Consider the following 27,840-nt stretch of genomic DNA (forward strand, 5'->3'; position numbering starts at 1 on the left):
AACAACTGCGGAGCATTAGGGATATCTTTCCCATGATTAACCAAGCTATCAGCAGTACGTTTAAGCCATCCACCGACTCTATCTGGGGCACCCTTACCATGACTTGCTGCAAAAAAGTTCCATGTTCCAGCCTTAAAGCCACGCCTTTGTAGTTCAGTGCTGAATAGAAAAAAAATATTTTGCCGGTATTGTGTACATGGCCCATCATTAAAAAAAATGAATGACCGACACTGAGGGATGGAATGTTTTTGAGATGATCAAGGATTGGGCAAAAATGAGCCCAGATGGCAGCAGGACCTCTCTCTTTTGAAGATGAAATAGAGCAAAAACACATGTGGTCCCCTCCTCTCCACTCATGTGTACTACACCTGTGTGTAGTGTCGCCTGCTGTTGCAAAGAGGCAAAATGCACTGACTGTATCTCTGATGCATATTTGCAGGCATAGTTTTCGGAAAAGTCCATATGAATCAGACACTCATGTGGTTTCATTTCTTTCTTCAGTTTCATCTGACCAGAGCACCTTCTTCCACATGTTTGGTGTGTCTCCCAGGTGGCTTGTGGCTAACTTTAAATTACACTTTTTATGGATATCTTTGAGAAAAGGCTTTTTTCTTGCCACTCTTCCATAAAGGCCAGATTTGTGCGACTGATTGTTGTCCTATGGACAGACTCTCCCACCTCAGCTGTAGATCTCTGCAGTTCATCCAGAGTGATCATGGGCCTCTTGGCTGCATCTCTGATCAGTCTTCTCCTTGTTGGAGATGAAAGTTTAGAGGGACGGCCGGGTCTTGGTAGATTTGCAGTGGTCTGATACTCCTTCCATTTCAATATGATTGCTTGTACAGTGCTCCTTGGGATGTTTAAAGCTTGGGAAATCTTTTTGTATCCAAATCCAGCTTTAAACTTCTCCACAACAGTATCCCGGACCTGCCTGGTGTGTTCCTTGGTCTTCATGATACTCTCTGTGCTGTGAACAGAACCCTGAGACTATCACAGAGCAGGTGCATTTATAGGGAGACTTGATTACACACAGGTGGATTCTATTTATCATCATCAGTCATTTGGGACAACATTGGATCATTCATAGATCCTCACTGAACTTCTGGAGTGAGTTTTCTGCACTGAAAGTAAAGGGGCCAAATAATATTGCACACCCCACTTTTCAGTTTTTTATTTGTTAAAAAAGTTTGACACATGCAATAAATTTCATTCCACTTCATGATTGTGTCCCTCTTGTTGATTCTTCACAAAAAAATAAAATTTTGCATCTTTATGTTTGAAGCCTGAAATGTGGCAAAAGGTTGAAAATTTCAAGGGGGCCGAATACTTTTGGAAGGCACTGTAGTCAGTCACACACTCAGTCATGGCATTTATGTCCTCTCCATGTCCTCTTCATGTCTGTGGCTGGCACAGTGCATCCCAGTCTGTAGCCTCAAAACAACCCCGCAGGGCTTCTTCAGCTTCCGTTGACCATTTTCTCACGGTTCTCTTTATTGCAGGTTGCCTCTGAACAAGGGGTTTATATTTTGAGCAGAGAAACACAAGATTGTGATCTGATTTGCCAAGAGGGGGTCTTGCTTTAGCAATGTATGAATCCTTGATATTTGCATTAAACAAGTCCAGCGTTTTGCTTTCTCTGGTAGAGCAGCTGACAAACTGTTGGAATGTCGGAAGTGTAGCAGAGAGAGAGGCATGATTAAAATCCCCAGATATTGCAACAAACGCACTAGGGTGTTGTGTCTGTAGCTTAGCAACCTCGGAGCTGATGACATCACATGCAGTCTCGGCAACAGCAATGGGTGGAATGTAAACAGTTGCCAAAATAACACAGGTGAACTCTTGGCAAATAATATGGACGACAACTTACTGCTAACAGTTCAATACCTGGACTGCAGAGACGACACTTCACAGTACATGAAGTACAGTAACATGTCCAGGATTACACCATCTGTTGTTCACAGCAACTGCCAACACACCTTTCCTTTTGCCACTCCTCTTTAAATCTCTATCTGCTCGTATGGTCAGAAAGCCTGGCAAGGAAACACTGGAGTCGGGGATATGATCCTGCAGCCATGTCTCAGTGAAACACTTAACACTGCATTCCCGATACTCTGGATGGGTCGTTGTTAGGGCTTGAAGTTATCCAACTTGTTTCCCAGCGATCTCACATTGCCCATCATGATCAATGGAAAAGATGGTTTAAACTGCATTCTTCTCTCCCCCCCCCCCCCCCCTTTTTGCTCCTGCTCTGCATCCACAACGCCTCCTTTTCAACTCATTTGGGGCTGTAGTTGAGATATTATTTGAGCTTTGGAGATGTTAATCAGCTGCTCCTGGTTGTAAAAACAACCTTGTTGTCATGGTTAAGCATCATAACAAATGTCCAAAAGTAAAGATATTTCTGTAAAAATCATTCCAGCTGCACAGCATCAGACACCAGAGGAAATAATCACCCAAAAAAAGTGATTTATATCCAAAAAAAAGAGGAATTAAAGTTTTCAAAAGTAATATCTCAGAATGAAAGTAACAGAGCTACTCCAACATGCAGCCTCCTTGAGCGGCGCAATTCTAGAATACATGCATACATACAGCCATATCTCCATACATATTAGGGCTGCAACAATGAATCAAGAAAAAAAATCAATAAAAATCGATGATTAAAAGTGTTTGCAACAAATTTCATTATTGATTCGTTGTGTTGCGCGATTAAGTGTCTTTCACGGTGCTACGGAGCCGTTTTGTTCACCTGCAGTTCATCGTCAATGCTGACTGACTGAATAAAGTTTGAAAAAAAAAATACTCTACAGCGTGAGTTGAACAGAGCGAGGAAGGAGGTGGAAGCAGAGCAAAGGCGGTGTTTTCAAAAGGAAATTAAGTAAATTTTACAAATGACAGACGCAGCGAAAACTGTTCGACCCAAGTCCTACAAAAGCGGTGGTGGGATGCATCACAAACAATGATGAGTCCAGCTACAGGCAAGAGGTGGAACACCTGGAGAGCTGGTGCAAAGAGAACAACCTTCACATCAATGTGAAGAAGACAAAGGAGATGATTGTGGACTTCAGAAGGAACAAAAACACCTACACCCCCCTGAACATAAGAGGATCTGCGGTGGAAGTGGTCTCCAGCTACAAGTACTTGGGTGTACACATGAATGACAACCTCAGCTGGAGCAACAACACCACCAGCCTGATCAAGAAAGCTCATCAGAGACTCTACTTCCTCAGACGGCTGAGGCGAGCTGGTCTGGGAAGCTCAGTCCTCACCTCCTTCTACAGGTGTGCAGTGGAGAGCATCCTGTGCTCTAACGTGTGGCATGGAGGCTGCACAGCTGCAGAAAGACAAGCTTTGCAGAGAGTGGTGAAGGCTGCACAGAAGACTGTCGGAGTCAGTCTCCCCACCATCACAGACATCTACACCTCTAGATGCAGGAAGAGGGCTACCTGCATCATGAAGGACCTCACTCACCCAGCACACACACTTTTTGCCCCACTCTCCTCAGGAAGGAGGTTGAGGAGCATTAAGTGTAGAACCACTAGACTGAGGAACAGCTTCTACCCTGAGGCTGTTAGACTCATGAATCTCTAACTAGAATAATCACTGTGAAAAAACACATCATGCTGCTGATCTGTTTCAATGTTGATGTGTTCATGCGTGCTCATCTGCTCACACAGAGTCATGTTCGTCCCTAACCCGATTTTTAACTGGTACAGGCTATAGAGAGCACATCACGCCAGTTTTGGCCTCCCTGCACTGGCTACCCATTCACCTTCGGATCCATTTCAAAATTCTCATGTATGTTTTTAAATCACTGAACAGTTCCACCCCATCCTATCTCACTGATCTTCTGCAGCCATATGTCCCACCGCGCTCTCTGAGGTCAGCAGACCAGATGCTTCTCTCAGTCCCAGAAACCCGTCGTAAGCTCAGAGGCGACAGGGCTTTCTCTGTTGCAGGTCCACGACTGTGGAATGAGTTGCCACTGAGTGTCCGGCAGGCTCCCACACTCTCAGTCTTTAAGTCTCGCTTGAAGACCCACTTCTATTCGCTTGCCTTTAACACGGTGTGATTTGTTTTGGTCCGGTCTGTTCTCTACTCTGTTGGCCATTTTAGTTAGCTTCTGCTGCTATTTGTATCTGTATTTCTATTTTATGTTTTCCTGTCTGCTGTGCATGTTTGGTTCTTTTGTACAGCACTTTGGTTGGCCTTGTTGCTGTTTTAAGTGCTATATAAATAAATTGGTATGGTATGGTATGGTATGTTCATGTTTGTGCTGATGTTCAATGTTTAATGTTATGAGTGCTTAGTGTATATTTAGTTGATGTTTTTCTTAGTTCATATCTTAGATGTTATTACTGTTTTCCTTATACATTTTATTGTTGGATGTAACTGGGACCCTGTGTACATAATTTCGTTCCACCACATGAGGTGCGAATGACAATAAAGAAACTCTGACTACAACGTGTGGGAGCTCTTCACAAAGATAAAAACTGAGAAACATGAAGCTTTGAAAATTCACGACACAGGAGAACCACGGAGATAAACGTAAACATGTCGGAGTCACGAGGAGGAGGAAGGAGCAGCAGCTGATACAACATGTCTCACTCCCAACTCATGTGTTGGAGGCGAGTCTACAATATAACACATTGTTCCGTTTCCAAGTGAGAAAACGTAACATCAGTCTCTCTGGTAGATGAAGCTGCTGCTTGTTTGCTGATTAATGACGGTGATAGAGAACATGTTACTTTTTATTTAATTTAATTGGTACAAGCAGTGTTTAAATGTGATTTATAAATAAATCTAACACAAAGATAATAATTTAATGATTAAGCTTCAACTTTTAAATTTGCTGGCAAAGTCTGAAGACACTGCAGATAAGGCAGGATGAATTGCATTTAAACAGGAATTAAAGTAATTTATTACATCTACTCAAATGTGTTTAATTAAGTATTTTATATGTGTGTGTGTGTTTAATTGCTCTTTTAGCTACTTTTGCCTGAACCTAACACTGTAAGCGAAACAAGGCATTTCTTGAGTTGCTGTAAATTATGCTATAATACATATTTACTCTCTCATTCCAGAAAACAACAACAAATATCATCCTTCATGATGGACAGACATCATGGACACACAGCAGCAGCTGTCTTCACTGAAATCATCCTTAAATGATCGTCGCTGACAAGAGGCCTCTGTCGATGGTTGGACGAAGGCTTCACTACAATGATCCACACTTTTAATCCAGGTTACAATAATCCACACTTTTAATCCATGTTACACTCTTCCCTCAAGGACACATTTTACAAAGTAGCTACATATTTTGCAGGTATAAAACATACATTTGTATATATATTTTTGTGTACATTTATTTTTTTAAGTTATTTGACTAACTTTTATTTTTTATTATTCAATATTTTACTAACAGAATAGTCAAATAGCAACCTGTTTTTGTGCGAATTGCTATGTCAGTCAAATGTTCAATTTTGGAATAAAGGGGTGGAAATTAAAACATTTTTTGAGCCGATTCATCTATTAAACGAAAAAATAATCGGCTGATGAATCGATTATTGAAATAATCGTTAGTTGCAGCCCTACATAATATATATCAGGACATGGTTCAATAATTTATTATCAAACCTTCCAGTTTTTAAAGTGCATACTTTTGGGTACACAAAAAAATCTTAATCTTTGAAAGCATCAGTTTATCTGATAATCCTGTACCTAAAGGCAGAAAAAGTGTTCACACCAACACACATCCACTACAGAAATAACTAACATGATAAATTTGTTAAAGCACACACATCAAACTTGACAGCTTTTCTGCAGGGCTTTTGTTCCATCAGGTATTTTCCACCAAACAATAAAACCGAATTGCCTGATTCCACTTGAATAATGTATAATTCCTGAGTAAATGCACATCAACACCATAACAGAACATAAACTAGTTGCCTCAGTAGGCTGCCTCTTAAACAAAAACAAAAATAAATAAAACTCTGCATGGTGTCAGCTATAGTCACTTGACCCTACTTAGTTACTCTTCTTATGTTATTGGTTTTCAAATTTAAAACTTCTGAAATTATGAAGCCTTTGTTGCCCACAAAAAAAAAAAAAAAAAAAAAAAAACTTCAGAACACTGCAAGGAATTATTTTTATTTTTTTTGGAAAATATTGAAATTTGCCTGTAAAACTGTGCAACACAGATTACATAAACATGAACATCCAATTTTAATCTCAAAGATTCGGGAAAACATTCAGATTGAGTAGCAACTTCATTCGTTTTCAATTTTTGTAAAAGAAAACCCATTTTAAAACTTAAGAATTTTTATAAGGCATTTGATATGGTTAAAAACAACATGGCAAAACAAATGAATTAACACTCTATACCAATTATTAGAATTCAATTTTGGACACTTTCCCACCCACAGATATAATATTACATCTTTATTTCAAAAAAATTAATTTCCCTTATTAGATTTCAGCTTACACTGAGCACTAAAAAAAAAAATTAAAAAAAAAATAAAAAGTTTTGGCCCTTGCGCACATAGAGGTTGTTCATTTTTCCTCTGCACCAGGGGTGCCCAAAGTGGGGCCCGCAGGCCAAAGTTGGCCCACCAAGCTGTTCTCATTACTATATTAAAATTTCCTTCAAGTATCAATGTTTCAACTCATTCATTCTGACTTTAATGTGAAATGGAAAGTCAGCCCAATGACTACTGTAATGGCACTACAAAGCTGGAGTGGCTAATCTGTACATTATTTTTTTTATTTTACTAATCTACACTTTATTTTGACAGACTTCCTATAGCTTCCCGTCACTGAAAAACATTTTCCTTTGACAAAGCTGGGCATCATATGGCTGTCTAGCACCCACCCCTCTTGGGGGCAGATTTTTGTGACACACACAGTGAAGCCTCAGGTCATCACATGTACCAAACCTCTCGCTCAGGGTTTCAATTTTCCTACCATAACTCCACACACTCTGTTCTCATGTGACAAGGAGTCTAACTGAAATGACGAATGAAGGATACTCTCAAGGACCCATTCCCCAAGATAGATGTGAATTAATTTCTTCAGATCATTACTGTATTCTGCACCCCATGCACAGACCTATTCATCTGCAGCGATTGAACGAATAAAACTTGTATTGAATAAGTAAACTGAACATTATTACATAAACACTTATTTTGGGCTTCCTAATATCACAGCAGAGCTGTCGCTTTGCATTTCCGCTTCTAGTCTTAAAAAAATCTCTGCCCCTAAAAGTCATGGGCAATTTTATGAAAAAACACAAAAAATATAAATAAACATTTTGCACTACACATAAGTTCCTGTGCTTTTGTGAACAATCTGATGTGTGAATCACTGCAGGAGTTATCTGAACTGCAAAAAAGAAATGGTGAGCTCGGCTCATAAAGCTCTTTATCTGTAATCAGAGTGTTTGACGAGATGTTGAAGCAACCAGGACACTTTTTTGAATTTGGCAAAAGGATTGAGAGCAACTCTTTTCTAAACCGTTCAGTGACAAAGCGCTAAATATTAGGCAGTTTTTTTATGTGTGGCCAAAAACTTAGAGCAGCGATTGTTGTACCACAGTGCGGAACAGGAAGGAGGATGAGGAGGCGCACTTGAACGTGGTGTGAGATACTAAACAACTAGTAAGGTAAGAAATGATCCTGCACTAATACACATATAAATCACACATAAAGCGTTTTAAAAATAGCCTAAATTATAAATATGAACTGGCTTCAGTAGTGATTTTAGTGTCTTTTGGGGGGTGCTCAAGCACCCCTAAATTTTAACTCAGCACCCCTGAAAAATCTCAAACCGGCCAGTAAAATCTATGATTTTTTTTTTTTTGCACGAGTCATGCCACCTGTCAATCATTCCAGTAGGCACGTCAGCAACTGACCAATCAGGAACCTCAATTTGTCCTGAAGTGATTGTCCCTTACCTGCAGAGCTGCAGCTTTGCAGTCATAGATTTCAATGAGTTTACATCTTTTGTTTCATGTTAATCTATACTGTAATAAACCTTTGTAAAATACACCAAATTGCAGGAAATGGCATGTACTTTATTCAAAATTCTCTGGGGGAAGATCCCCAGAACCACCAACGCAGCCTGTTCTATAATGTTCTTTATACAGAATGGAAGGTTAAATAACTATATAATAAATAAATGGACTTTACTTAAATATTTGCATTTCATGCATTATAATATTGCATTTGGCCCGCAGCCCTATGATAGATTTTAAATTTGGCCCTCTCAGGGAAAAAGTTTGGGCACCCCTGCTCTACACCAATTAGAAATCTGCATATGAGAAATGGCACCATCAGACTCGATTCATTTCTGAAAGACTTACTTCACTTTGACCCTTGACATTCATCACTGGAATAATGTCCCAGTAAGACAATGTCCAATGTCTCATGTAAGAGAATCATGCTAACAGTTATCAATACTAATCTGCAGGCACACACTGCAGTGCATGAGCAAAAATAATAATATATGATTTTATTAATGTAGAATTTAGGTTGACTTTCACTTGAATTAGCGCACACATTTGTATGCATGCCTCAAATAATAGTTTTTAATAAACTGTCAAATGGTCTGATACTTCTGAAAACAAATTTCTTCATATTTTTTTACAAGCATGATGTTTCTTTTATACTACATTTATCTGATTTAACCATTTAAGATAAATATGTCCACATAATTAAGCCAATTACACAAAGTAAATTCAAATAAAAGTTGTACAAATATGAAATGACTGTCACTTAAAAAGATGCATTTGACAACGTAGTGTTTGTTGATTCCCATAAAACAGTCAGTCAGTATTATCAGTATTAAATTCTGCAGTTTTTATTAGTGTATAAGAACCAGTACTAGGAATAAAGATAGTTTCTAGAGAACACATAACAATAAAAGTAGATTAATTTAAAAAAATCGATTCCAATGAAAAACCAAGAGCATCCTATCCTACATCAAGGATCTGATGTTTTTGACAAATTTTAAAATTGCTGACTACCAAAATAATTTTTTTAAATCAAAATGCATCAATATTTTAGAGGCATTAACAGATCTTTTGATAGCCTAACTAAATCACGTCAGTCATAAATAATAATCTGCACCATAATCTAGTTTTGCTCCTACTGTCCTTTTTAAAGTACAAAGGCACTGGTGCCACAGAGCAACTCTTGCTTTGTGATCAGCATCACAAAATATCCATTGTTCTTTGAGCACAGAGGAAGAACGAACATCCAGAAAACGTTTGTCAACATGACCAAGACACTGAGCAATTGATGCTACAAGGTACCGCATAAAACACATACAACTTGCCATATACATCAACCAATAAATAAGTGTTTGTAATTATTACTTTATCATAAGTAGGTACAACAGATCAAGATTAGATAGAACAATGGAAGCCGGATGTTGGAGCCCCAAAGGATGTTAGAATGTCCCCATCATCAGTCGTCTTCAACTTGCCCAAAACGCTGCCGCCCGACAACACTCCCACACCCCCATTTTATTCTTTCTCTATTGGCTTCCAGTCGGTTTTAAAATTTATTTTAAAGAGCCTAGTGACTTTGGCCCACCTTTTTTTTTTTGCTGCTCTAGTAGCTTCCCCCGAGTATGAGAGGACCTTAAAAGGTCATGGTTCTTTATCATTCGCTTCACGTGTGGTGCATGAGATGAACAAAATTGTATATACAGGGTCAGTTACATCCAACAATAACAACAAGAAAAAGGTGTATAATAATAATAATAATAATAATAATAGGCCATCAGCAGCAAACCAGTTCATCCACTGTGAGAAGGTGCAATTTATAAGACTGAGTTTGTTGAGGCTCAGACTGAAGAAGACTTTTGGATAAAAGATGAAATGTTTCAACAAAGAAGAATTTGTCCAGAGGACCTGACTTAGCCTTGTAAGGTCACATAATCATTTGGTAATCCCGAGTTTCAATGGATCTGCACAACTTTATCAGTGCTAACATGTAGGTGTTGCTGCCAAGAATTAATTTGGAAATTCAAACAATCACAAATTATATAAATAAACTTGTATAAATAAAGGTTGAATGAATTAATAATTATGATCCAATAGAGCTTGTTGAATAGATTAAGGACACTACACTTCTAGTGGTCTGCAGAAACAGCTTAAGTGAAAAAAAACTGGACTGAATGGTACTACAGTACAGGGCCAAGCCATGTATGAAAATTTGTGTGCAAATTCAATTTTTTTGTTGTTGTTTTTTTTTTAAAAAGGATACTGCATAAATAGAAACCGATTTTAAAAATACTGAAAACAAGGAAAAAGCAGGTAAATATAATGAATGAATGGAAATTGTTTCATTTCATTTGTTTATTTAAATTAGGACAATGCATATTAAATCAACATGTCAGCTGTAAGCATCAATGTATGTATATATATGCCGGAGTTGGCACAACAGCTAATTTAATTATAATAAAAAGGTGAGCTGATAAAAGATCCACCATTCTACAAATCTGCCATTGTGATTTGATATTTACTCCATTATATTCAATGCTGGGCTATTACAACACCCCAAAATAGATGTGTCAATATTACCAGAGGATCTTGTAAACACTTAACAGTTTAAATGTCTGAAAAAAGGTCAGTATTGGTGCATCTGAACTTAATGACTAAACACTATTTTAAGAAAAGACAAGTTAAATCCTCTAAATTAAAGATAAGGTCAAACCCTTCAAGGTTATATGTAATTTGCTAAAAGTCACCTCACACAGGAAGTGTACCTAAATCTCCATCTTTGACATAAACAACCAGTACTTCTAGTTAATTATTGAATTGTTATTTTGGGGAGGGGGGATTATTACACTATTAAAAAAGTACCAATCTTTTATGTGCAATTAAAATAAATACTGTATGTTTTAGTTTGGATAAACAATGGCAAACAGTAAGAATGATAAGGTTCAAGAGTCATTTTAAAAACAAAAAATATTAAAGGCTCCATTTTATGAAGAGTTTCCATTGATTACTCGAGTCCGCTCGAAAACGAACTCGGTTTAGCTAGTTTCAGATGGAGCGGATCATTTAGGCAGCTTTAACAAAAAAAAAAAAAAAAAACATGTAGCTGCACACATTTAAATCAAAGCACCTGCTCCAATGTTATTTAGCAGCAGGAAAACGAACTCGGCGTCTGCACCCCGCGAGGCCCAACTCGTAAACAGCTAAACATTAGCTTAGCCGCTATTAGCAGCTAATTTTGAGTCATGACATCTGCGTTGATGATGTCGCCTGCAAATTATACTTCACTATAAACAACTTATTTGTAGTGGAACAAACAGATTTGCACTGTTTTTAATAAACAGCTAAAGAAATCTTGCAAAACTTAAAATGGGAGCAGAAAATGCTTTTGAATTAGTTGAAGTGCGCTAGCTAGCTAGCGGCTTAGCTTCAAAGCTACTCACATTTCTTGAGCCACTTCGTCCAGTAGCGAACGATAAGGCCGTGGTGCTTTTTGTTTTCAATGCACCAAGCCGAGAGTCCCTGTATCGACTCCATAGTGTTGGATACTCCATGAAGGCGGCGGTCCAACAACGCTTCCAGAGCGGTGGTGGAGCTGCGTGATCCCGGGACGCTTGCAGCTCCCGAATCGGCCGCCATCTTCCAAACTCTGGCTGGTAATGATGAAGATGGGGATGAAGGAGCTGGAGTAAAGAGGACGAGTCCAGGAGGACACGCCCCCCCGCGTCTACATTTTTATATTAACACCAAAGTTGTGTGAAAAGCCAATACCCAGTTGTATTTATACACTTTAGATGGCAAAAAATAGGGATAGTATTTGTTTATTTCAGACAGTGACTACTGTTACAGAAACAGCGGAGTCAAAGACTCTTCTCCAAAAGAAAAATGCATGTAGAAACCTGAAAGGTGCCTACGCCTCCAGGTTTTCATTTTAGCACATAAGCTGTGCAAACTGTTGATGGGGTGCTTTTTAAATTGTTCAACTCAAAAAAGAAATAATGATGAATCCAGGTCACAAAATGATATATCAGCAGTAATTCCTTGTTCTCACGTAGTCTTGAGAGAAGTTTTTACATCACGCTATCTGTCGACAAAAAATATGACAGAAAAGCCTATATATCGCCAAGGAAATCAACACTGATGCAGACCTACATGCTTCGCTCCACACGCCCCGTCTCATGCTCACAAAACATTGACTGTTCATCCATTTTACTACGTTCAGGTCTCTTAATTAACCCCTTTCAGTAGTCGGTGAGAAGGGACGGTTTGCTGTGGATCTGCAAGCTTGATTATGAGAAAAGTCCAACAGGAACGAGGCGCTCTACTGGAAGGTTTCAGTCGTCTGTGCCATCCAACACACTGTGGCTGAGCGCCAGGTCCCAGTAGTGCTCCGTGCTGTGCTTCTTGAAGTGTTCTCGGGCCATGCTCTCAGTGGGGCACTGCTTGAACTTCATCTCTCCAAAACTACGCTCCTTTGCCGTTCCCTTAAAGAGGAATCACAGGAACTGAATGAGACCAGAAACCAAACAAGACGATCCCATGTCAACATGCAGAGAGTACGTGTGCCCTCACCTCCCAAATCAACCAACACTTGTTGTTCCTCTTTGCATCGTCGTCACCATCTGGATCTAAACAATTATAAGTAAAATAGTTTAATATTAAGATAATAAGATGTAAGAAGTTGCACAAATAAAGCAACACTTGTACCATCTCTTTTAGAATTGTGTTCCTGCCACTTGACTCTGTGCATCATCAGCTTCTTAAACTTTTTCTGGGATTTAGGGCCTAAAAAAATAGAGAAAATAAACTATTAGTACAACAAAAGCTGACATTGAGGACTTCCGAGTCATGACTCGTCTAATAAAACTTTAAGGGGAAAACAGATTAGGTAATACAGGGAACATCATTTGAAACACAACTTTTGTTTATGTTATCAAGTTACTATAATTTTTTATTTTAACTCTTGGAATTACTGTGCACAAATGTATTGCTACACTGAACTACCTCTGAAATTATAAAACTGCAGAATAAATAGAAACCTGTATGGCAACACTAAGAGGACACAAACAGTTGAGAGAGACAATCTGACCATATCTATTTTTATCAATAATCAAAAGTTAGATGCATATTAAGATGAGCTTTGTTTACACATTAAAATATTGGTCGAATCCACACTCATTTCTTACAGCTCATCTCAAACAAGCCATGAGCAGACTAGAGTAAAACAAGTGAAATAAAATTGTCAAGTTTTTCCTCTCAAAAGTAAATTGGTTCAGAATTAATTTGCCTATTTGTTGACATTAAGACGCAGATGTAGAAAAACGTAAAAATGCCTCTTTGCTACACATTTTATTTTACTGAGCAGTCAACAGACACATGTTGGATGTTTTACTTGCACTAAAATAAAGCGTGTGCGTGCAATCAACTCAAACTCAATTTTCCCTTCATCTAAAGTCAAGCTTTACAACCTGCTGTTTAGGAAGTCGCGTTGCTACAGAAAACTCGAGGTCTTTAGTTTTTCATTTGGTTTAAAAAATATTTAAAAACTTGGTACTGTAAATGGTAAATGGACTGGACTTCTATATCTTATCAAGACACTCAAAGCACTTTACACTACAATCTGTGCCCTCATTTACCCATTCATACAGTGCACAACTAGATCTCTACAAAGACTAATCAGTGCTTTTAGATCACATTCATACACCGATGGGACACACATCAGAGGCAATGAGAGGTTCAGTGTCGCCCAGCGACACTTCATGTGACTGCTGGTGGAATCCAACCCATTGGAGGACGACTGCTCTAACCACTCAGTTACAGCCGCCCCTGTAATAAAATAATTATAACAATAATAAATCCCAAGTAGCAATGTTACAAAAAATAATTTAAGTTCCCAAATTGGATTAAAACTCATTTTATTGGATGTAGCTAAAAATAACTACAAAATACGAATTTTGTTAAAATTAGTTCAGAAATAAGGAAGTTAGGCAATTTTAGAGAAATAAACTAAAAGACAAATTTCTTCAAATGGCCGCATCAAATCGTCACGATTACGGAGCTTAAAACAACAACTTTTAGATAAACAGATTGTCATGAAAGCGGCTCAGAATGTTGAAGAGTTTATAATTAAATTCTACTTTACTTTTAATGAATCATTCACGACTGATGTGTGACTTTTGATGACTAGAATCAGAGCCAAATGTGAACTCACCTGTCCCAGTTATTGAGGATTGTAACATCCCCATCATAAGGATTATGTCAAACAAAACAGGAGTGTAAGGGAACAGGTCAAAATGCTGGGACAGACATTTCTGTTGCATGTTCTGAGTTTCCTCTTGCTCATACACCCGGTATGTAGACCTCAGAAAGGTGGAAAAACACAACTACAACAGTTTATCCTTCTGCCATATTCTAAACAATAAGGAACTTGGCACAAAAGCAACAATCAGCATCAATGTGTTCATTTTAAAACGGCACAGGCCCACTGAGCTTCCATTTAGTTTACGAGAATCAGTGCGTAATTTACTATTTATCTGAAAACGGTCAATAGTTATTGTAAAATATATAAAAGCATAAACATCTAGGGGAAAATATCTTCTGTTTAAACAAAAAGCTAGTAGTTACATATACACACATATGTACTTAGGCCAGTGTTTTACTGGGCTGAGAGTTCAGTAGCCAGTGAACGACAAAGTGAGAATCCTGAATGTGCAGGTCTAAATAACACGACACTAATCATTTTAACTTTTTATTTTATTTGTTTAACCTTTATTTAACCAGGAAAATCTCTGTGAGGTCACAGATCTTTTCTGCAAGGGAGGCCTGAGTCTGAAGGCAGCCTAAACCTGCATGTATTTTAGACTAGGCCTGTCGTGATTAACAATAAATCAATTAATCGCATGGTAAATGAAAATTATCAACATCATTTTCATTTACCGGCTTTATCGTTTTGTGTCTCTCTTTCTACTGAAAACACTGGATGACAAAAAGGCTCAACTCCGGTGGTCTTCAGTGACCCCTCCCTTTCTCTTTAAAATCCATTTTAACCATCCAAAATCGCATTTTTGGATTGTTAAAAGCAGCTAAGCTGAGAAGCTAAGCTACGAGCTAAGCTAACAGGCCGACCTTGGGAAAAAAAACCTCAGCAGTTTTGTCGAAGCTCCTAACTTCATGGTTGAAACCTGTGCCTTTGTGTAAAAAGTTGTTTTTCTCAGCAAAAAGAAGCTGAGAACTTGTTTACTGATTTTTTTATTAAAAGCTTTGTGTGAAAAATGCTATGCTAAAGAACTCAAAGCACACAGAGTGTCCGCCATTTTGAGAACCCAAAAAAAGGAAAGACAGCCCATGTCACATCAGGGGGCCTCCCTCCCATTCTTCTTAAAGAGACACACTGCTCACTCCCTCACTATCCGTCCTTCAGTACAAATTGTCTTATACTGCCATCTGGTGGTCAAAAAAGGTACTACGTCCAAAACAAATTGACCAACATTTCTTTTTAAATTTGACAATAATTACTAATTATTGTCAAATTTCAAACATTATTATTGTTTATCACAATAATTTCTGAAACAATTAACCACCCAGCAAAATTTGTTATCGTGACAGGCCTAAAAATAATAGAAAAATGAGTGATAATATATATGTATATATATGTATATATATATATATATATATATATATATAAAAACAGTCCAAATCTGCATTTCATTTCAAAAGTGTACAAAGGGACAGCTGATAAGGGGGGGTCAAAGAAGGGCGAAGAGGGCAGCCAAATAATGTGCACAGCCAGGAATACAATTTCAAGCTGTGCACACAAAAACAGGCTGTGATTATTTTTTTTTTTAAACTCTCATAACCCCGGAGTACAGCTTGGTGGTCACAAACACAGAATTCAGTGAGACTGCAAGTTAAACTTTCAGAATGTTCTCACAGGTTTGGGTCTCAGTCTAGTAAGAAACTGGTTAAGAGTTGACTAAAGTCTGTTGTTTGCTGATCATAAGTAAGCCCTACAGATCTTAGACGAACCAGACAATCTCACTCCTTTCTTCTCCAAACTGTGAGCAAGATTTCAACAGAACGCAGTAATACCACTGATTCAGCTGCCATCTTTCCTTACCCCCTTCCACCACAACAAGATTGACGTCTTTGTGCAGAACAACTGTTCCCGTTAGGTACAGCTGGTTTGCATTGGCTTCAACTTTAAACTTCTTGGCAGGATTTTGCAAATACCGGATCCTGGGAATGAAAGAAAAGGTGTTCAAAAGGTTGACTGGATCTTTTCTCAGCTGCATCACGTGTTTCCTCCTGACAAACACAAACCTGTAAACTGCGATGTGAACACCATTAGTCAGGTCTTCTTTTAACTTCTTGACCTTCTTCTCTTTCCTCTGCTCTGCTGTGAGCTTCCGAGCTGCGTTGGCCTCCTCATGGATTCTGCCAACGTGACGAAATTAGAAACATTTTAACAAAGACTTTCGTTTTCAAAGATTTTTCAGTTCAAGAAACAACAAAAGACAAATGTCTTGATTACTAACTTTTGTCTTTTGAACATCCGATCTCTCACAAAGTTCTCGACTTTCGTGGGGTCCTGGACCGCCTCTGTCCCCAAGACTCTCATGAGGTTGGAGATACGTACTGTGAAAATAAAAATAATTAACGTCAATGGTAGTTTGCTTAGTCAAACGGTGCAATAGTTTGCGATAAAGGCATTTTAAAAGGCATCTACCTTTGGGTTCTGGTGGAGGCATCAGTCCCAAACGGACCTTCTCCTGCACTTCTTTTTGCCCCTCTCTCCGCGTTTGTCTTCTTAGTTTCTTCTGTTCTTTTTTTGTTAAGTACACACCCAGCGTTACCGGCTTATCACTGTCCACTGCAAAAAGAAGCAAAGCTTTAAACGTACCCTTTAGTAAGGACAGTGCCACCATTAAGACATGTTCAAAGGAAAAACACAGAACTGCTTTGAAAAAATTACTGAGTATAAACACCTTGTATAGCTAAATGCCAGACAAAAAATACAATTACCGGTGTTGTGTAACAATTTGTTAGGGCTGATATAACATAAAAATTTATTAAAATTTATTAGACACTGTGGTGAAATTTCCTGTGTTTTAAAAACAACAGTAGCGGTAGTTGCTTTCTGCACGATTAAGATTTTAAAAATATATATAGGGGATGCACAATATTGGATTTTTGGCCGATAACCGATACACAGATATTTTTTTTTCCCCCCTAGACCTACTTACAGAGATTACATAGCTTTCTCTGCTGTGGAATTAAAATACTGCAATCTGCATGGTCTTTGTCAGTTTGGCCTGCTACCAAATGCAGATGCCAAAAAGGGGACTGAAAATGAGGTAACACTTCAACTTGTTTTATGTTTAATGTCAAATTTATTCATGACAATTACTCTAACACAGTGACAACATGCAAACAGTGCAAATTTGTAAATTTTCACGAATCTAAACTCAACCTGTTCACAAGCTACAAGTTAAAAGCGCATAAGTAGTAGTGCATTAATAGATATAATTGACAGTTTCTTAAATTAAAAATGAACTTAAAACAGAAGCCTTTCATATCAGTGAGTTATTTTGATGGAATGGTCGATATTTAACTTTATCGCAAATATCGGCCGATACGATACATGCCGATAATATCGTGCATCCCTTATATAATTATTGTTGAAATCCTACAAAGTACACAAAAATCCAGCTGCCTGCGAGTCATCTTTAGCCGCTTTTCCATTAAGTACCACTCTAATCGCTTCATTTCTATTCAGTTCAACTCAAGTGTAGGCGTCTCCGTTTAGTGTCCCTCACTTATGGGCGGGACAGTGGACAAGCGGGAGTAGGCGTCCATCTGGGCAAACTACCTCCGGTCCCTCTGGTTCGACTGATGTGATTTTTTTATTGTCCGGTAGTCTGACTTGATTCTTTTTTTTTATTCATCATGGCACTGTGCACTCCTGCAGCCCTATGTGCCCTCTAGGTCCCACAGCTCTAATGATCATTTGCTTTTGGTCGTCCCGTGGTCCACAGAGGTGATCGGGCCTTTTCAGTTGTAGCTCCTACACTGTGCACGCAGCTGCCTCTTCATATCAGACAGACTTCAACACATGGTGGTTTTAAGGCTCATCTCAAAACACATTTGTACTTACTGTTTTGATACAGCACGAGCACTGACTTTTTATTTATTTATTCACTGCCTCTTTTTTGGTTTTATTTTATGTTTTTATCTCTAGATATTTTTAATTTTATGTTTTTACAGTCTCCTGTTTTTGTATTGTCTTATAACTATTTATATGATGTGCAGCACTTTGGCCAACAACAACTGTTTTTAAATGCGACATAAAAATAAACTTTATTTGATTTTAAGTGTGATTTGCTCCATCTCAGCAATGTACTGTACACTCAACAATAAGATTGAAAATGGCGCTTCAGGAGGACAATGAATGATGTCAATCCAAGGGTCAATCAACGGCTGCGGCTTGCTGACGTCAGAATCGCTTGCCCACAGCTGAGGTGGAGCCGAAAACCAAGCAAGAACAGGTAACGGTGACATATTGGCCCGATGCTGAGAAGATGCGAACTGAGTAAAAGCACGCCGTGAAGGAGGATCGAGTGTATTTCTACAGTCGTGTATAGATCTTAGTGAAACAGGTGAACTTCCCAAGACCTTGTTGCACCATTCCTGCACTCACCTGGAGGACTCATTTGGGCCGGATGTTCCACAAGGTTGGTTACGCCAAACAATTCAAACTCTTCAAATTTTGTTTCTGGATTTCTTTGAAAGACAAAAAGAAGAAAACAAAATAAGTAATTTTTTTCTAAGTGCATTATTTCCATTCCAAAGACCTCAAAAAATTTTTTTAGGAATGTAATTCCTTACACTGCTATATTATAGGGCAAGATGAAAGAGTCCCACCACTCGATACTGGGCACATCTCCTTCTTCAATCTCTTTTTTGGGAGCAATCAGTGCCAGTTTGGTAGAAGCCTGGATTCCTGTTTTCTTCGCAGCCTGGGCGATCTCATTCTGCAGCCTTTCCAGCTGGGCCTGATTGAGGGAAGATGTTTGTACAAAAGACACAGAAGACACATAACTGCAAATTTGAATATTTCACACTAGAAGTCTTAACGGTTCGCAGTTTGAGTTTTCTCCAACCTTTGTTCTAACTCTTTGAGCGATCTTCTCAAAACGTCCTGGATCGTGGAATTTGAAACTTTTGCGAGAACGCTGAGCTGGTGCCATAGGTACCCGCAGGTCAAAGTAGGACGTGGACTCTATTTCCTCCCCGGGCTTCTCCTTCAGCTGCTGACGGAACTGCTCCCTCTTTACAGCTCGTATGTTAGCTGCACAGAAAAGAATCACATTGCAGGCAAATGCAGACCAAGTCCAGTTGTTTTGCCCATGTGACCCACATCAGAACTTTTTCATGAGTCTGAACATGACAAAACCAATTTTATCATATTTGACTCAAGTCTTGTTTCATATCAGGTCTCTCTTATAAAGGAGTCTGCAAGGCTCAATGGGAATCACCTGTATAAATAAAGGTTGAGTGAATACGTGGTACTGATTTGGATCGTAACATAGCCAATGTTTTTCAAAGCGACTGCAGTCTGAACAGTCGTGTCACATTTTATCCAACTTTTACGTCAATGAGGTAGGGTAAGCAAATCGATCCAAGTATTAATAATAACGATACCAACCTCGTGCAGTTAAAATCATGGAACTCTGCACATCGTTAGCTACAGAGAAAAAGTCCAGTTGCTTCGTCTTCGTTCTATTTTATCATGTCCTGGATGATTGAATCTTTGGCAACATGAAACTTATGGAACACCAAAATGCTCAACAATAAATAAATAAATAATCTGCTTGCTATTCACAGGGGGCAGAGTGATACTAGCAATAACAGCAGATGTGAAAGATCAGCCAGTGGGTGTGAAGGTCCAACCCACTGACGTTGGATTGACAGCTTTAGTCCATCCATCCATTATCTTTTACCCGCTTCTTCCATTTTGGGTCACGGGGGTCGCCGGTGCCCATGTCCAGCAATCACTGTGCGAGGGGCAGGGTACACCCTGGACGGGTCGCAAGTCCATCACAGGGACACATAGAGACAAACGACACAAACAACCATTCACTCTCTCACTCACACCTAGGGACAATTTAGTTACCAATCAGCCTAACATGCATGTTTTTGGTCTGTGGGAGGAAACTGGAGTATCCGGAGAAAATCCACGCATGCACTGAGAGAACATGCAAACTCCACCCAGAAATGCCCCCGGACCGGGATTTGAACCGGGGACCTGCTCACGGAGAGGCAGCAGCTCTACCAGTTACGCCACCGTGCTGCTTAGTCATTATGAAATAAATAAGCCATCATGAAAAACACAATTATGAAATAAAATAATAAAAATGAATTTTTTTTTTTTTTCATAGTTTTATTTATTTATTTAATTTTGAGCATTTTGGTGTTGCATAGATACTAACGTTAGTGTTGGACTGTATCGACACTAATGAGATTGGATCGATGCTATAGCATCCATAGTAACTTCCTTAAACACAGCCTGCTCAGTGTTTCCCCCGCCATTATAAAAGCAGGGCACCGTGCCCTGCCAACAGAACCAAGCGCACTGCCTACCAAAAAGTTTGACGTCAAGTTAAACCATTTTCCCCACAAATGCAGAGGACATGAAAAGCAATACGTTAAATGTATATTATTATTGTCCAAGTAACTTCTGTCCCATTTAAACATGTAATTTATGCTATATGTGCAGGTCTTTGCCCTTTTAAAACTGGAATCATCGCTCAAATCCCAGTTAACCATCATCAAAACGTCTTGTTTAAAAAGAAAACAGTTCAAGCCAAGAAGGAAAAGTGAGATCAACGGTCAACTGCTTTTAACTGGATGAGCATGACAAAAAGCTCACATCAACCCCTCAACTTTTTTTCATTAAAAACCGTCTCCGTTTCATAATAAAAAAAATTCAAAAAATCTATCAACGTGTAATGATGTGCCTAGTTGTTGAATTCAATCTTTTTAAACAACTGCACAAAGATGAAACGATGATGGAGTCTGATTCAATATAAACATTGTTGGATTTGTTTTGACTCTGACCGTAGCCGTCACCTTTGAATGTCAGGTAAGGTTTGTCTTCAGCTACTAAGACAAGAGCAGATGAATATTTGTCTGCTGTGATGGAGAGCAAAGCCACGTCTCAACTGGACACAAGAAAGATGAGTTACTACTGTCATTTCTTATCCATGTTTGAATGAAAACAAGAAAATATGTATAGTTTATTTGGTAAGCAAATAAAAGCTTATAGGTTCACACGAGGAAATATTTTTTTTTGGTTTGACTGTTTTATATTCCTCTAAATTTGGATCAGAGTAGGCCTGGAAAAAACTCACATGACTAGTGTTGTCCCAGAATTGATATCCCTGTTACATTAAAAAAAAAAAAAAAAAAACTAATGAAAGAAAAGTCTGTTCACGTTATCTTTGTGGATGTCCACCAAAGTTGTTAGTTTCCTGTTTCCAGTTAGATAACGTTCTCCTGCAGCCAATAGTAACCTGGTTGCTACGACCTCTACCTGCTGACAGGAACGCTGCTTTGTTTGTGAACGGAAACCTGACCACTGTTGATAAATTGAGCCTTAATTTCAGTTTTATGATTAGTGATCGTTTGCGAGAGCGTTTTGACCACCCTAGAACATATAGATACTGAGTACATACCTTTGAGCGTTGGCATACGATGCGTGAGTTCAATCTCTTTGCCGGTAGCATCAACGGTTCTGCCCTTCTCATCCAAAATAAGAGGCGTCGGCTTGTTCACCTCCTTAATTTCTACTTTCCTGTAGTTACACCAACAATAATATTTTTTACAGTTTGTTGTGAGCCCACAGACATTACCATTTAAGGTCTTAAATCTATGTTACTTACAGAGGAGCAATTCCCATTGCGTGTAGATTAGCGAGTGCAACAAAGTTTTGAGGCCCAGTGTTCCCCAAAGTCCCAAGGATTCCTGGCTTCATAGCTAACTGGGACTGGATGCGGGCCTGTAGCTCAGCTGCCTTGCGGGCCTTCTCGATGGCATCGTTCATAAAGCTGGCAGCCTGGGAGGGGGCGATAGATGAGGCTCCACCACTAGTGAGCCGAGTGACTGTCGCAGCATCCACCTGTGATCAAGTAAAAAAATAAAATAAAAATACAGCAAAGTCAGGCCAAAATAAAAGAGAAAATAAAAATCATGCTGAAACATTTGATATTTAAAAAAAATGCCTTTAAAAAAAGTTTGAGTTCATAAGAATGTAAAGAAATCTTTACTGTTGCAGTGGTGGATGAAGGTGTAAAGCTCAGCTGTTTCTTTCTTTCTTCAATCTGTTTTGTGGCTGCTTCCATCATCTGTTTGATCTGTTAAAGAAGTTAAAAGAAAAAACAACATTAATTTCAAAATTAAAATCAAACAGTAATGATTATGAAGTTTGTGTAGGCTGCACATCATTCTTGCACCTGCATTTTGGTGAGCATGCCTGGGCTGTCAGATGGAATTCCAGGTATGACCTCAGGCTCCTCAACCTCCTCAAAACGAGGGACTCGCTTTCGCTTTACAGCTGTCCCATCTACCGCCTTGGGAGTTTCTTTCAGGGCACTTGAGTCGACCTCCTCTCCAAAGACATCCTGAATTCAAACAGCCGCACCATAAGCATCCTCAAAATTATTTATATACGGTAAATAATCATATATCACATTAGGATAAGATTTTTTAAATTTAAATAAAAAATGCAGTCAAAAAATAAAGGTTTGAGTTATGATTTGGATTAGCCAAGTTGGTAACAATTAGGGATGCACCGATCCACTTTTCTTTTTTTTCTTTTTTTTACTTCCGATCCGATCCCGATACCCAAGTCTGAATATCGTCCGATACCGATCCAGTTCCGATATCATGATCATCATTGATTTTATATGAGGCTGTAATAATCTCCTCTCAAGTACAATTTGTACAAATATATGCATGCACGTCCAAAAAGGCAACTTGAGGTAAGTTTTATTAATGTTGGATAAGTTTTATAGTTAGAATTAAATTCTGCCAACACAAAACATGTTTCTTTTTATTCCTAGCTTTAAAGTGGATATTAAAGTGATTAATTTAAGTGATTGTTTAGTTATTTTATATTTTTTTTAAATAAGGGGCAGATATGATTTTTTTCTTCTTTCTGCACTCTTTTCATTCAATGTTTTCTTTTTGATGATTTTTTTTCTTCAATTTTGTTTCATTTAAATTAATGAATAAATGAATTAAATTAAAATGTTAAATGGCTTCAAACATCTGCTAAGTTCATGGCATAAACCAACAGACATGTTCCTGTTTTTAGTATTTTACATCACTTTATAATGTAGCTGTTTATGTTTTTAATATATATAATTTTCAAATCACATGTTTTTTTATGATTGTCTACTGTTGTACTGATAAATATCTCCTGGAGGGTAAATTATGTCTTGGCTGCAAGTATCAAGCTGTGAAATCCTTCGTTTTCTACAACTGATAGTGGTTGGTCATTAATTATGAAGTTTAGTAACTTCTCTGAAAACATTTGAGCTCCGTGGCTTCAGCGATGTCTTCTTCTTGTTCAATCCAAAGCAAGCAGCCTGATTTGGGGCAGCTGCTCTCAGTCTGTCCATCCTCAGAGACGGGCAGACTGAGCGGGGCAGATTGGACGCGGCTGGCCGGGGTCGAGTCGCCTCTTTCCGGTTTGACCAAAGAGCAGTGCCTCGCTGAAGCCACGGAGCTCGAATGTCCATCTTAAAACTAACTTTAACGTAGTTTAATGTGGCGCTATGGCTCTGCAGACATTGCACGTTGCTGTCTTGTTTTCTGGTGTTTCTAGTGTAAAATACTTCCACACAGCGGACATGTTTAGATGAAAAGTTGGTTAGCTGTTAGCCACAGTGCTGCTAACTCAGCCCTCATGTTGTAGCTGGCTGCAAACTATGAACTGGATTTCCTGAATGTGAGGCGGGTCTTATTACTCTGGGTTCATGAGACACGCTGCAGTTCAGGAAATCCATTCCATAGTTTGAAGCCAACTTGCATCATGGATCGGAAAAATCCGATACGTAAATTATGCTGGTATCGGAGGCTGATACCGATACTGGATCGGCCCTATCCCTAATAACAATAAAGTAGCATATTTTTTACTTTTCTTACCTTTAGTTCTTTCTTGCGGTTCTTTTCGCCTGCTCCTTTGTTACCACGGGAATTGCGGCTCTCCTCCAGAGCCTCAAAAAGCCGCTCCACAAAACCTACTGCGGAATCATCGAGGAAAGGACGCAACTGGTCTGAGGACAAACGAGTGTGAAATTAATCAAACAAATTACCGGTAGTCATAATCTGATTATTATCCAAGCAAAACATAACTGAGTGATTTCCCATGCACCAACATTAATTAGAAAGCAGTGTTCTAAACTGAGATATAATAATACATTATAAATTATAACTGAAATAACTCTTTAATACTCCATTAAACCATAAAGAGAAGTTAGATTGTTGTAGTAAAGTGGAACAAATCTATTATCAGAAAAGTGTGCAATAAAAACAACTGAAAAGCAGTCATTTGAGTGCCATGCCAAGTTTTATGAACTGTAATCTTTCACTGTAGCTGTACAACATGAGGTGCATATTTTCAAAAGTGGTGTTTGCTTAAATATCACCTTGATACTTGCCTCCTACATTTTTGCTAACATCAGTTCTGCTTCATACCATATAGAAATATCTGATTCACAGCACATCAAACCTTTTAGGGATGAGAACCCTCTAAATTGCCTGAGGTTAAGATATAGGAGAGAAAACAAGCTCAACCTACAGAGATCCCGCTCATCCATCAGGGAGTTACTGCTAACATTCTGCCACCAAGACCAGAACATAAATCCTTAAATAACTTTTAGTGCAAGAACTGAATACATATTAAAGTTATATTGAAAGCATAGAACCGAATCAGTACTAGTTGGGCAGTCCATGTTCTCCTATTTTCAGCTGTTTCCTTTTCATATGTCGCCACAGCAAGTCATCCTTCTCAATCTCATTCTGTCCACACCTCCAGATAGGTAAGATAGCTTTACTTGTCCCCATAGTGAAATTGGTTTGCAGCATTAGCTATGTTTACATGCGCAGAATTCTCTGACTGGATTGAAATGTGTTCTGTTTGAATAATTCAGATGTATTGTTTACATGGGCACAATCTGTTCATGATGAGCGTTTACATGCAGCGGGCTTTGTTCTGAACAGCAGTACTGACATGCGCAGTGTGGTAAACTCTCCTTAAAAAAACCACAGAAGAAGAAGTTCTACTTCCGGGTGAACGTAAACAAACCTGAGCACCCAAAATGGATCCGCGACAGGTTTTAATGATGTTGGAGACGTTATTGCACTCCCTGACTGAGCTACAGGTAATAGAAATCATTTTGAGCTCTTTAAAAGTTTCTAGTAGAAATGTTGTGTCGCTCACCGACCAGTTTTACTTCCCTGACATGCTAATATTATTAGCGTTAGCCAGGCGGAAATGGCAAAGTCGCACATGAGCAGTCAGGTCAGTTTTTCACCATCAGATAAAAACGAACAGATCAAGCGTTTACATGCGCACCAATCGGGTTTTGGATCGGCGTAAACCACCCGTTTCGTTCTGATCAGAAATTATAACGGATCGCGCCGAATACACAAAAAATAACCCGAACGGAGCGTTTACATGACACACTTTTATTCCGACCGGCCATTTGATCCGGTTACTTATGTCCATGTAAACATACCCATTGTTAGCAGGCATTTGCATAAAGGACATACAGTACATATACAAACATGACGTTAACATCTATATTACAGCAAAGAAGTTTGAGCTCAGTATTTTATGATACCTTTTTATTGTTTAATGATTTAATCGCTTGTGGTATGAAAGAAAATTCTGTCCTGTTTCTTGAGAATAAAGAAAGGCAGTACCTTCGCCCTGAAGGAAGCAACTCAAATGAGGATCTTAGGGGATGTGTATTGTCTGCTATAATCTTGTTTGCCTTCCTCATAACTCTGTCCGTGGATATTTTTTCCATACTCGGCAGAGTGGTCCCTAACTGTTTGCTGGCTACTGGTACTTACTGGTATACTTCTGAGCCTCTGTAGCATTGCCAAACCAACAGATGTTACAAAATGTTAAAATACCCTCAATAAAAGCAGAACAAAACATTAAAAGCATCGAGTTATTGACTCAAAGACCCCCGTTTCTTTAAAAAAATACATCTTCTGCTGAGCCTTGGTGCTAATAAGGTCAACCCATGAGCATTGTCCATGTCCTTTCTAATTGCATACATATATATCTGGCTTCAGATAGAGTAAGCTGGGGCCTTCCTTTGGTTCTCTTCCACCTGTTCCCTGTTCTCAGTTGGAGGATTTCAAATAGGAGCCATGTCAACTGATCAGTTCAGTTTACCTGTGGTCTTCCTTTTATCCAGCCCCTTTCCCACGCAGTGTAAAGTTGCAGTGACCACAGTGGGCTCAGAGAAACCCAACACCTTCTTCACAGTCCGCTCCACCCAGGGTCTCAACTCCTCCACCTCCCGCTTAGGCAGAGACATCCTCAAATCCTGCAAATGTACAAAACGGTTATTTAATGACACCACTGACTGAGCCACCAGATCAAAATGCTATTTTTAACGAGATACTTTAAACAAAATTTGTTTCCATAAATTATGTTCAATATTAACTAACAAAAAATAAATAGTAAAACCTGTTTTGTTCCAATTAGCAGCACAAACACAATCATTACCTAAACCCGACTAACACAAAAGATACAGAACAAAATGTGCTTTTATCAATTAATAAATATTATGTTGAAGTATGTAGATGAGTGAATTAACAAAGAGCAACAAGCAAACTAAAATCACATTAGCTAAAACTCTCGGGTTGGTTACCTGCTAACTAGCATTAGCACACTGACTGCACATCTTGAGCTACCAACAACAACAAACACCGACTCCGTTAATATGACAAACCTGTCAAAGTTGTTTGTAATCCAAAAGGATTAGACAATCCTGTAATAATCCGACACAAACTACCAAAGTTTACACGCGTAAATTACTCCTATGACCAAGTATTCTCGTAAACTTTCTATGTAACCGCGCCGTTCACACGACGTTTCTGTTTAGAGACCCGGAACCGGAAATGGAGATTTCGACTTCTTCTTCGTGGTTTTTTCCCCCGAACAGAGACATTCTGGCAAAATGTTGCTTTCACTGCCATCTACAAAGAAAAGGATTGTCCAGTTTCTTACCATATTAACATAACTGTTTAGATTAAAAACATATTAAATGATGTCTTAACCCGTTCTAATGATAGTTTGGATTAAATTACAGCTTTAACTTTTGTTTTATTTGAAATTAAACGTTAGCTAATTGCTATTTTGAGCCACAGACCTAAAATGGGTATTTAGTAATTAATGCAAGTTGAATAGCCGATTTTATCTGTGCTATTAAAATCTCACTGACATTAAAACACAAATATTAAACAATATATATGAAAAACTTGGGAAAGTATGTGATTTTCTGTGTAAAATAATGCAACAGTTGACCAAACTTTAAGCAAAATCCAAACAAATCATTTAAAAAGGATTCATAAATGCATGTGTTTAATTAAATATATAGAGGAAGGCCTGCTGTTTAACAGTGCATATTTTAAAGATGAGAATATTGTCGAGCTGGTTTGGGTTCTCATCCAGGACATGGCATATCCTCAACAAACTTAAAAATCAAAACAACTGGATCCATATTCAGAAATCAAAGTCGTTTCACTTTTCATCTGAG

General features: G+C 38.6%; 2 protein-coding genes across 2 annotated transcripts in view; both read right to left on the reverse strand.

The window, feature by feature from the left end:
* Nucleotides 1–11,644, reverse strand: part of LOC119409729 (regulation of nuclear pre-mRNA domain-containing protein 2) — a 43,479-nt gene extending 31,835 nt beyond the window's left edge. Inside the window, exon 1 of the mRNA XM_037676630.1 lies at nt 11,443–11,644. Within this exon, the coding sequence (XP_037532558.1) occupies nt 11,443–11,638 (196 nt within the window). The 5' untranslated portion in view covers nt 11,639–11,644. The remainder of the gene's footprint in view (nt 1–11,442) is intronic.
* A 180-nt stretch (nt 11,645–11,824) lies between these two features.
* prpf3 (PRP3 pre-mRNA processing factor 3 homolog (yeast)) lies at nt 11,825–27,192 on the reverse strand. The gene is made up of 17 exons (XM_037676913.1): nt 27,034–27,192; nt 26,472–26,625; nt 24,206–24,336; nt 22,510–22,677; nt 22,324–22,410; nt 21,940–22,175; nt 21,733–21,851; nt 19,159–19,346; nt 18,884–19,050; nt 18,696–18,778; nt 16,725–16,868; nt 16,534–16,633; nt 16,319–16,432; nt 16,116–16,234; nt 12,707–12,784; nt 12,572–12,627; nt 11,825–12,483 (listed from the first exon to the last, which is right to left on the reverse strand). Exons 2-17 carry the CDS (start codon nt 26,614–26,616, stop codon nt 12,334–12,336), a joined length of 2,085 nt encoding a protein of 694 aa, XP_037532841.1. The 5' UTR covers nt 26,617–26,625; nt 27,034–27,192; the 3' UTR covers nt 11,825–12,333.
* Nucleotides 27,193–27,840: the final 648 nt, after the last annotated feature.

This window comes from Nematolebias whitei, chromosome 5, assembly GCF_014905685.2.
Source record: "Nematolebias whitei isolate Nwh7 chromosome 5, NemWhi1, whole genome shotgun sequence".
In the NCBI taxonomy this organism is placed as follows: Eukaryota; Metazoa; Chordata; class Actinopteri; order Cyprinodontiformes; family Rivulidae; genus Nematolebias; species Nematolebias whitei.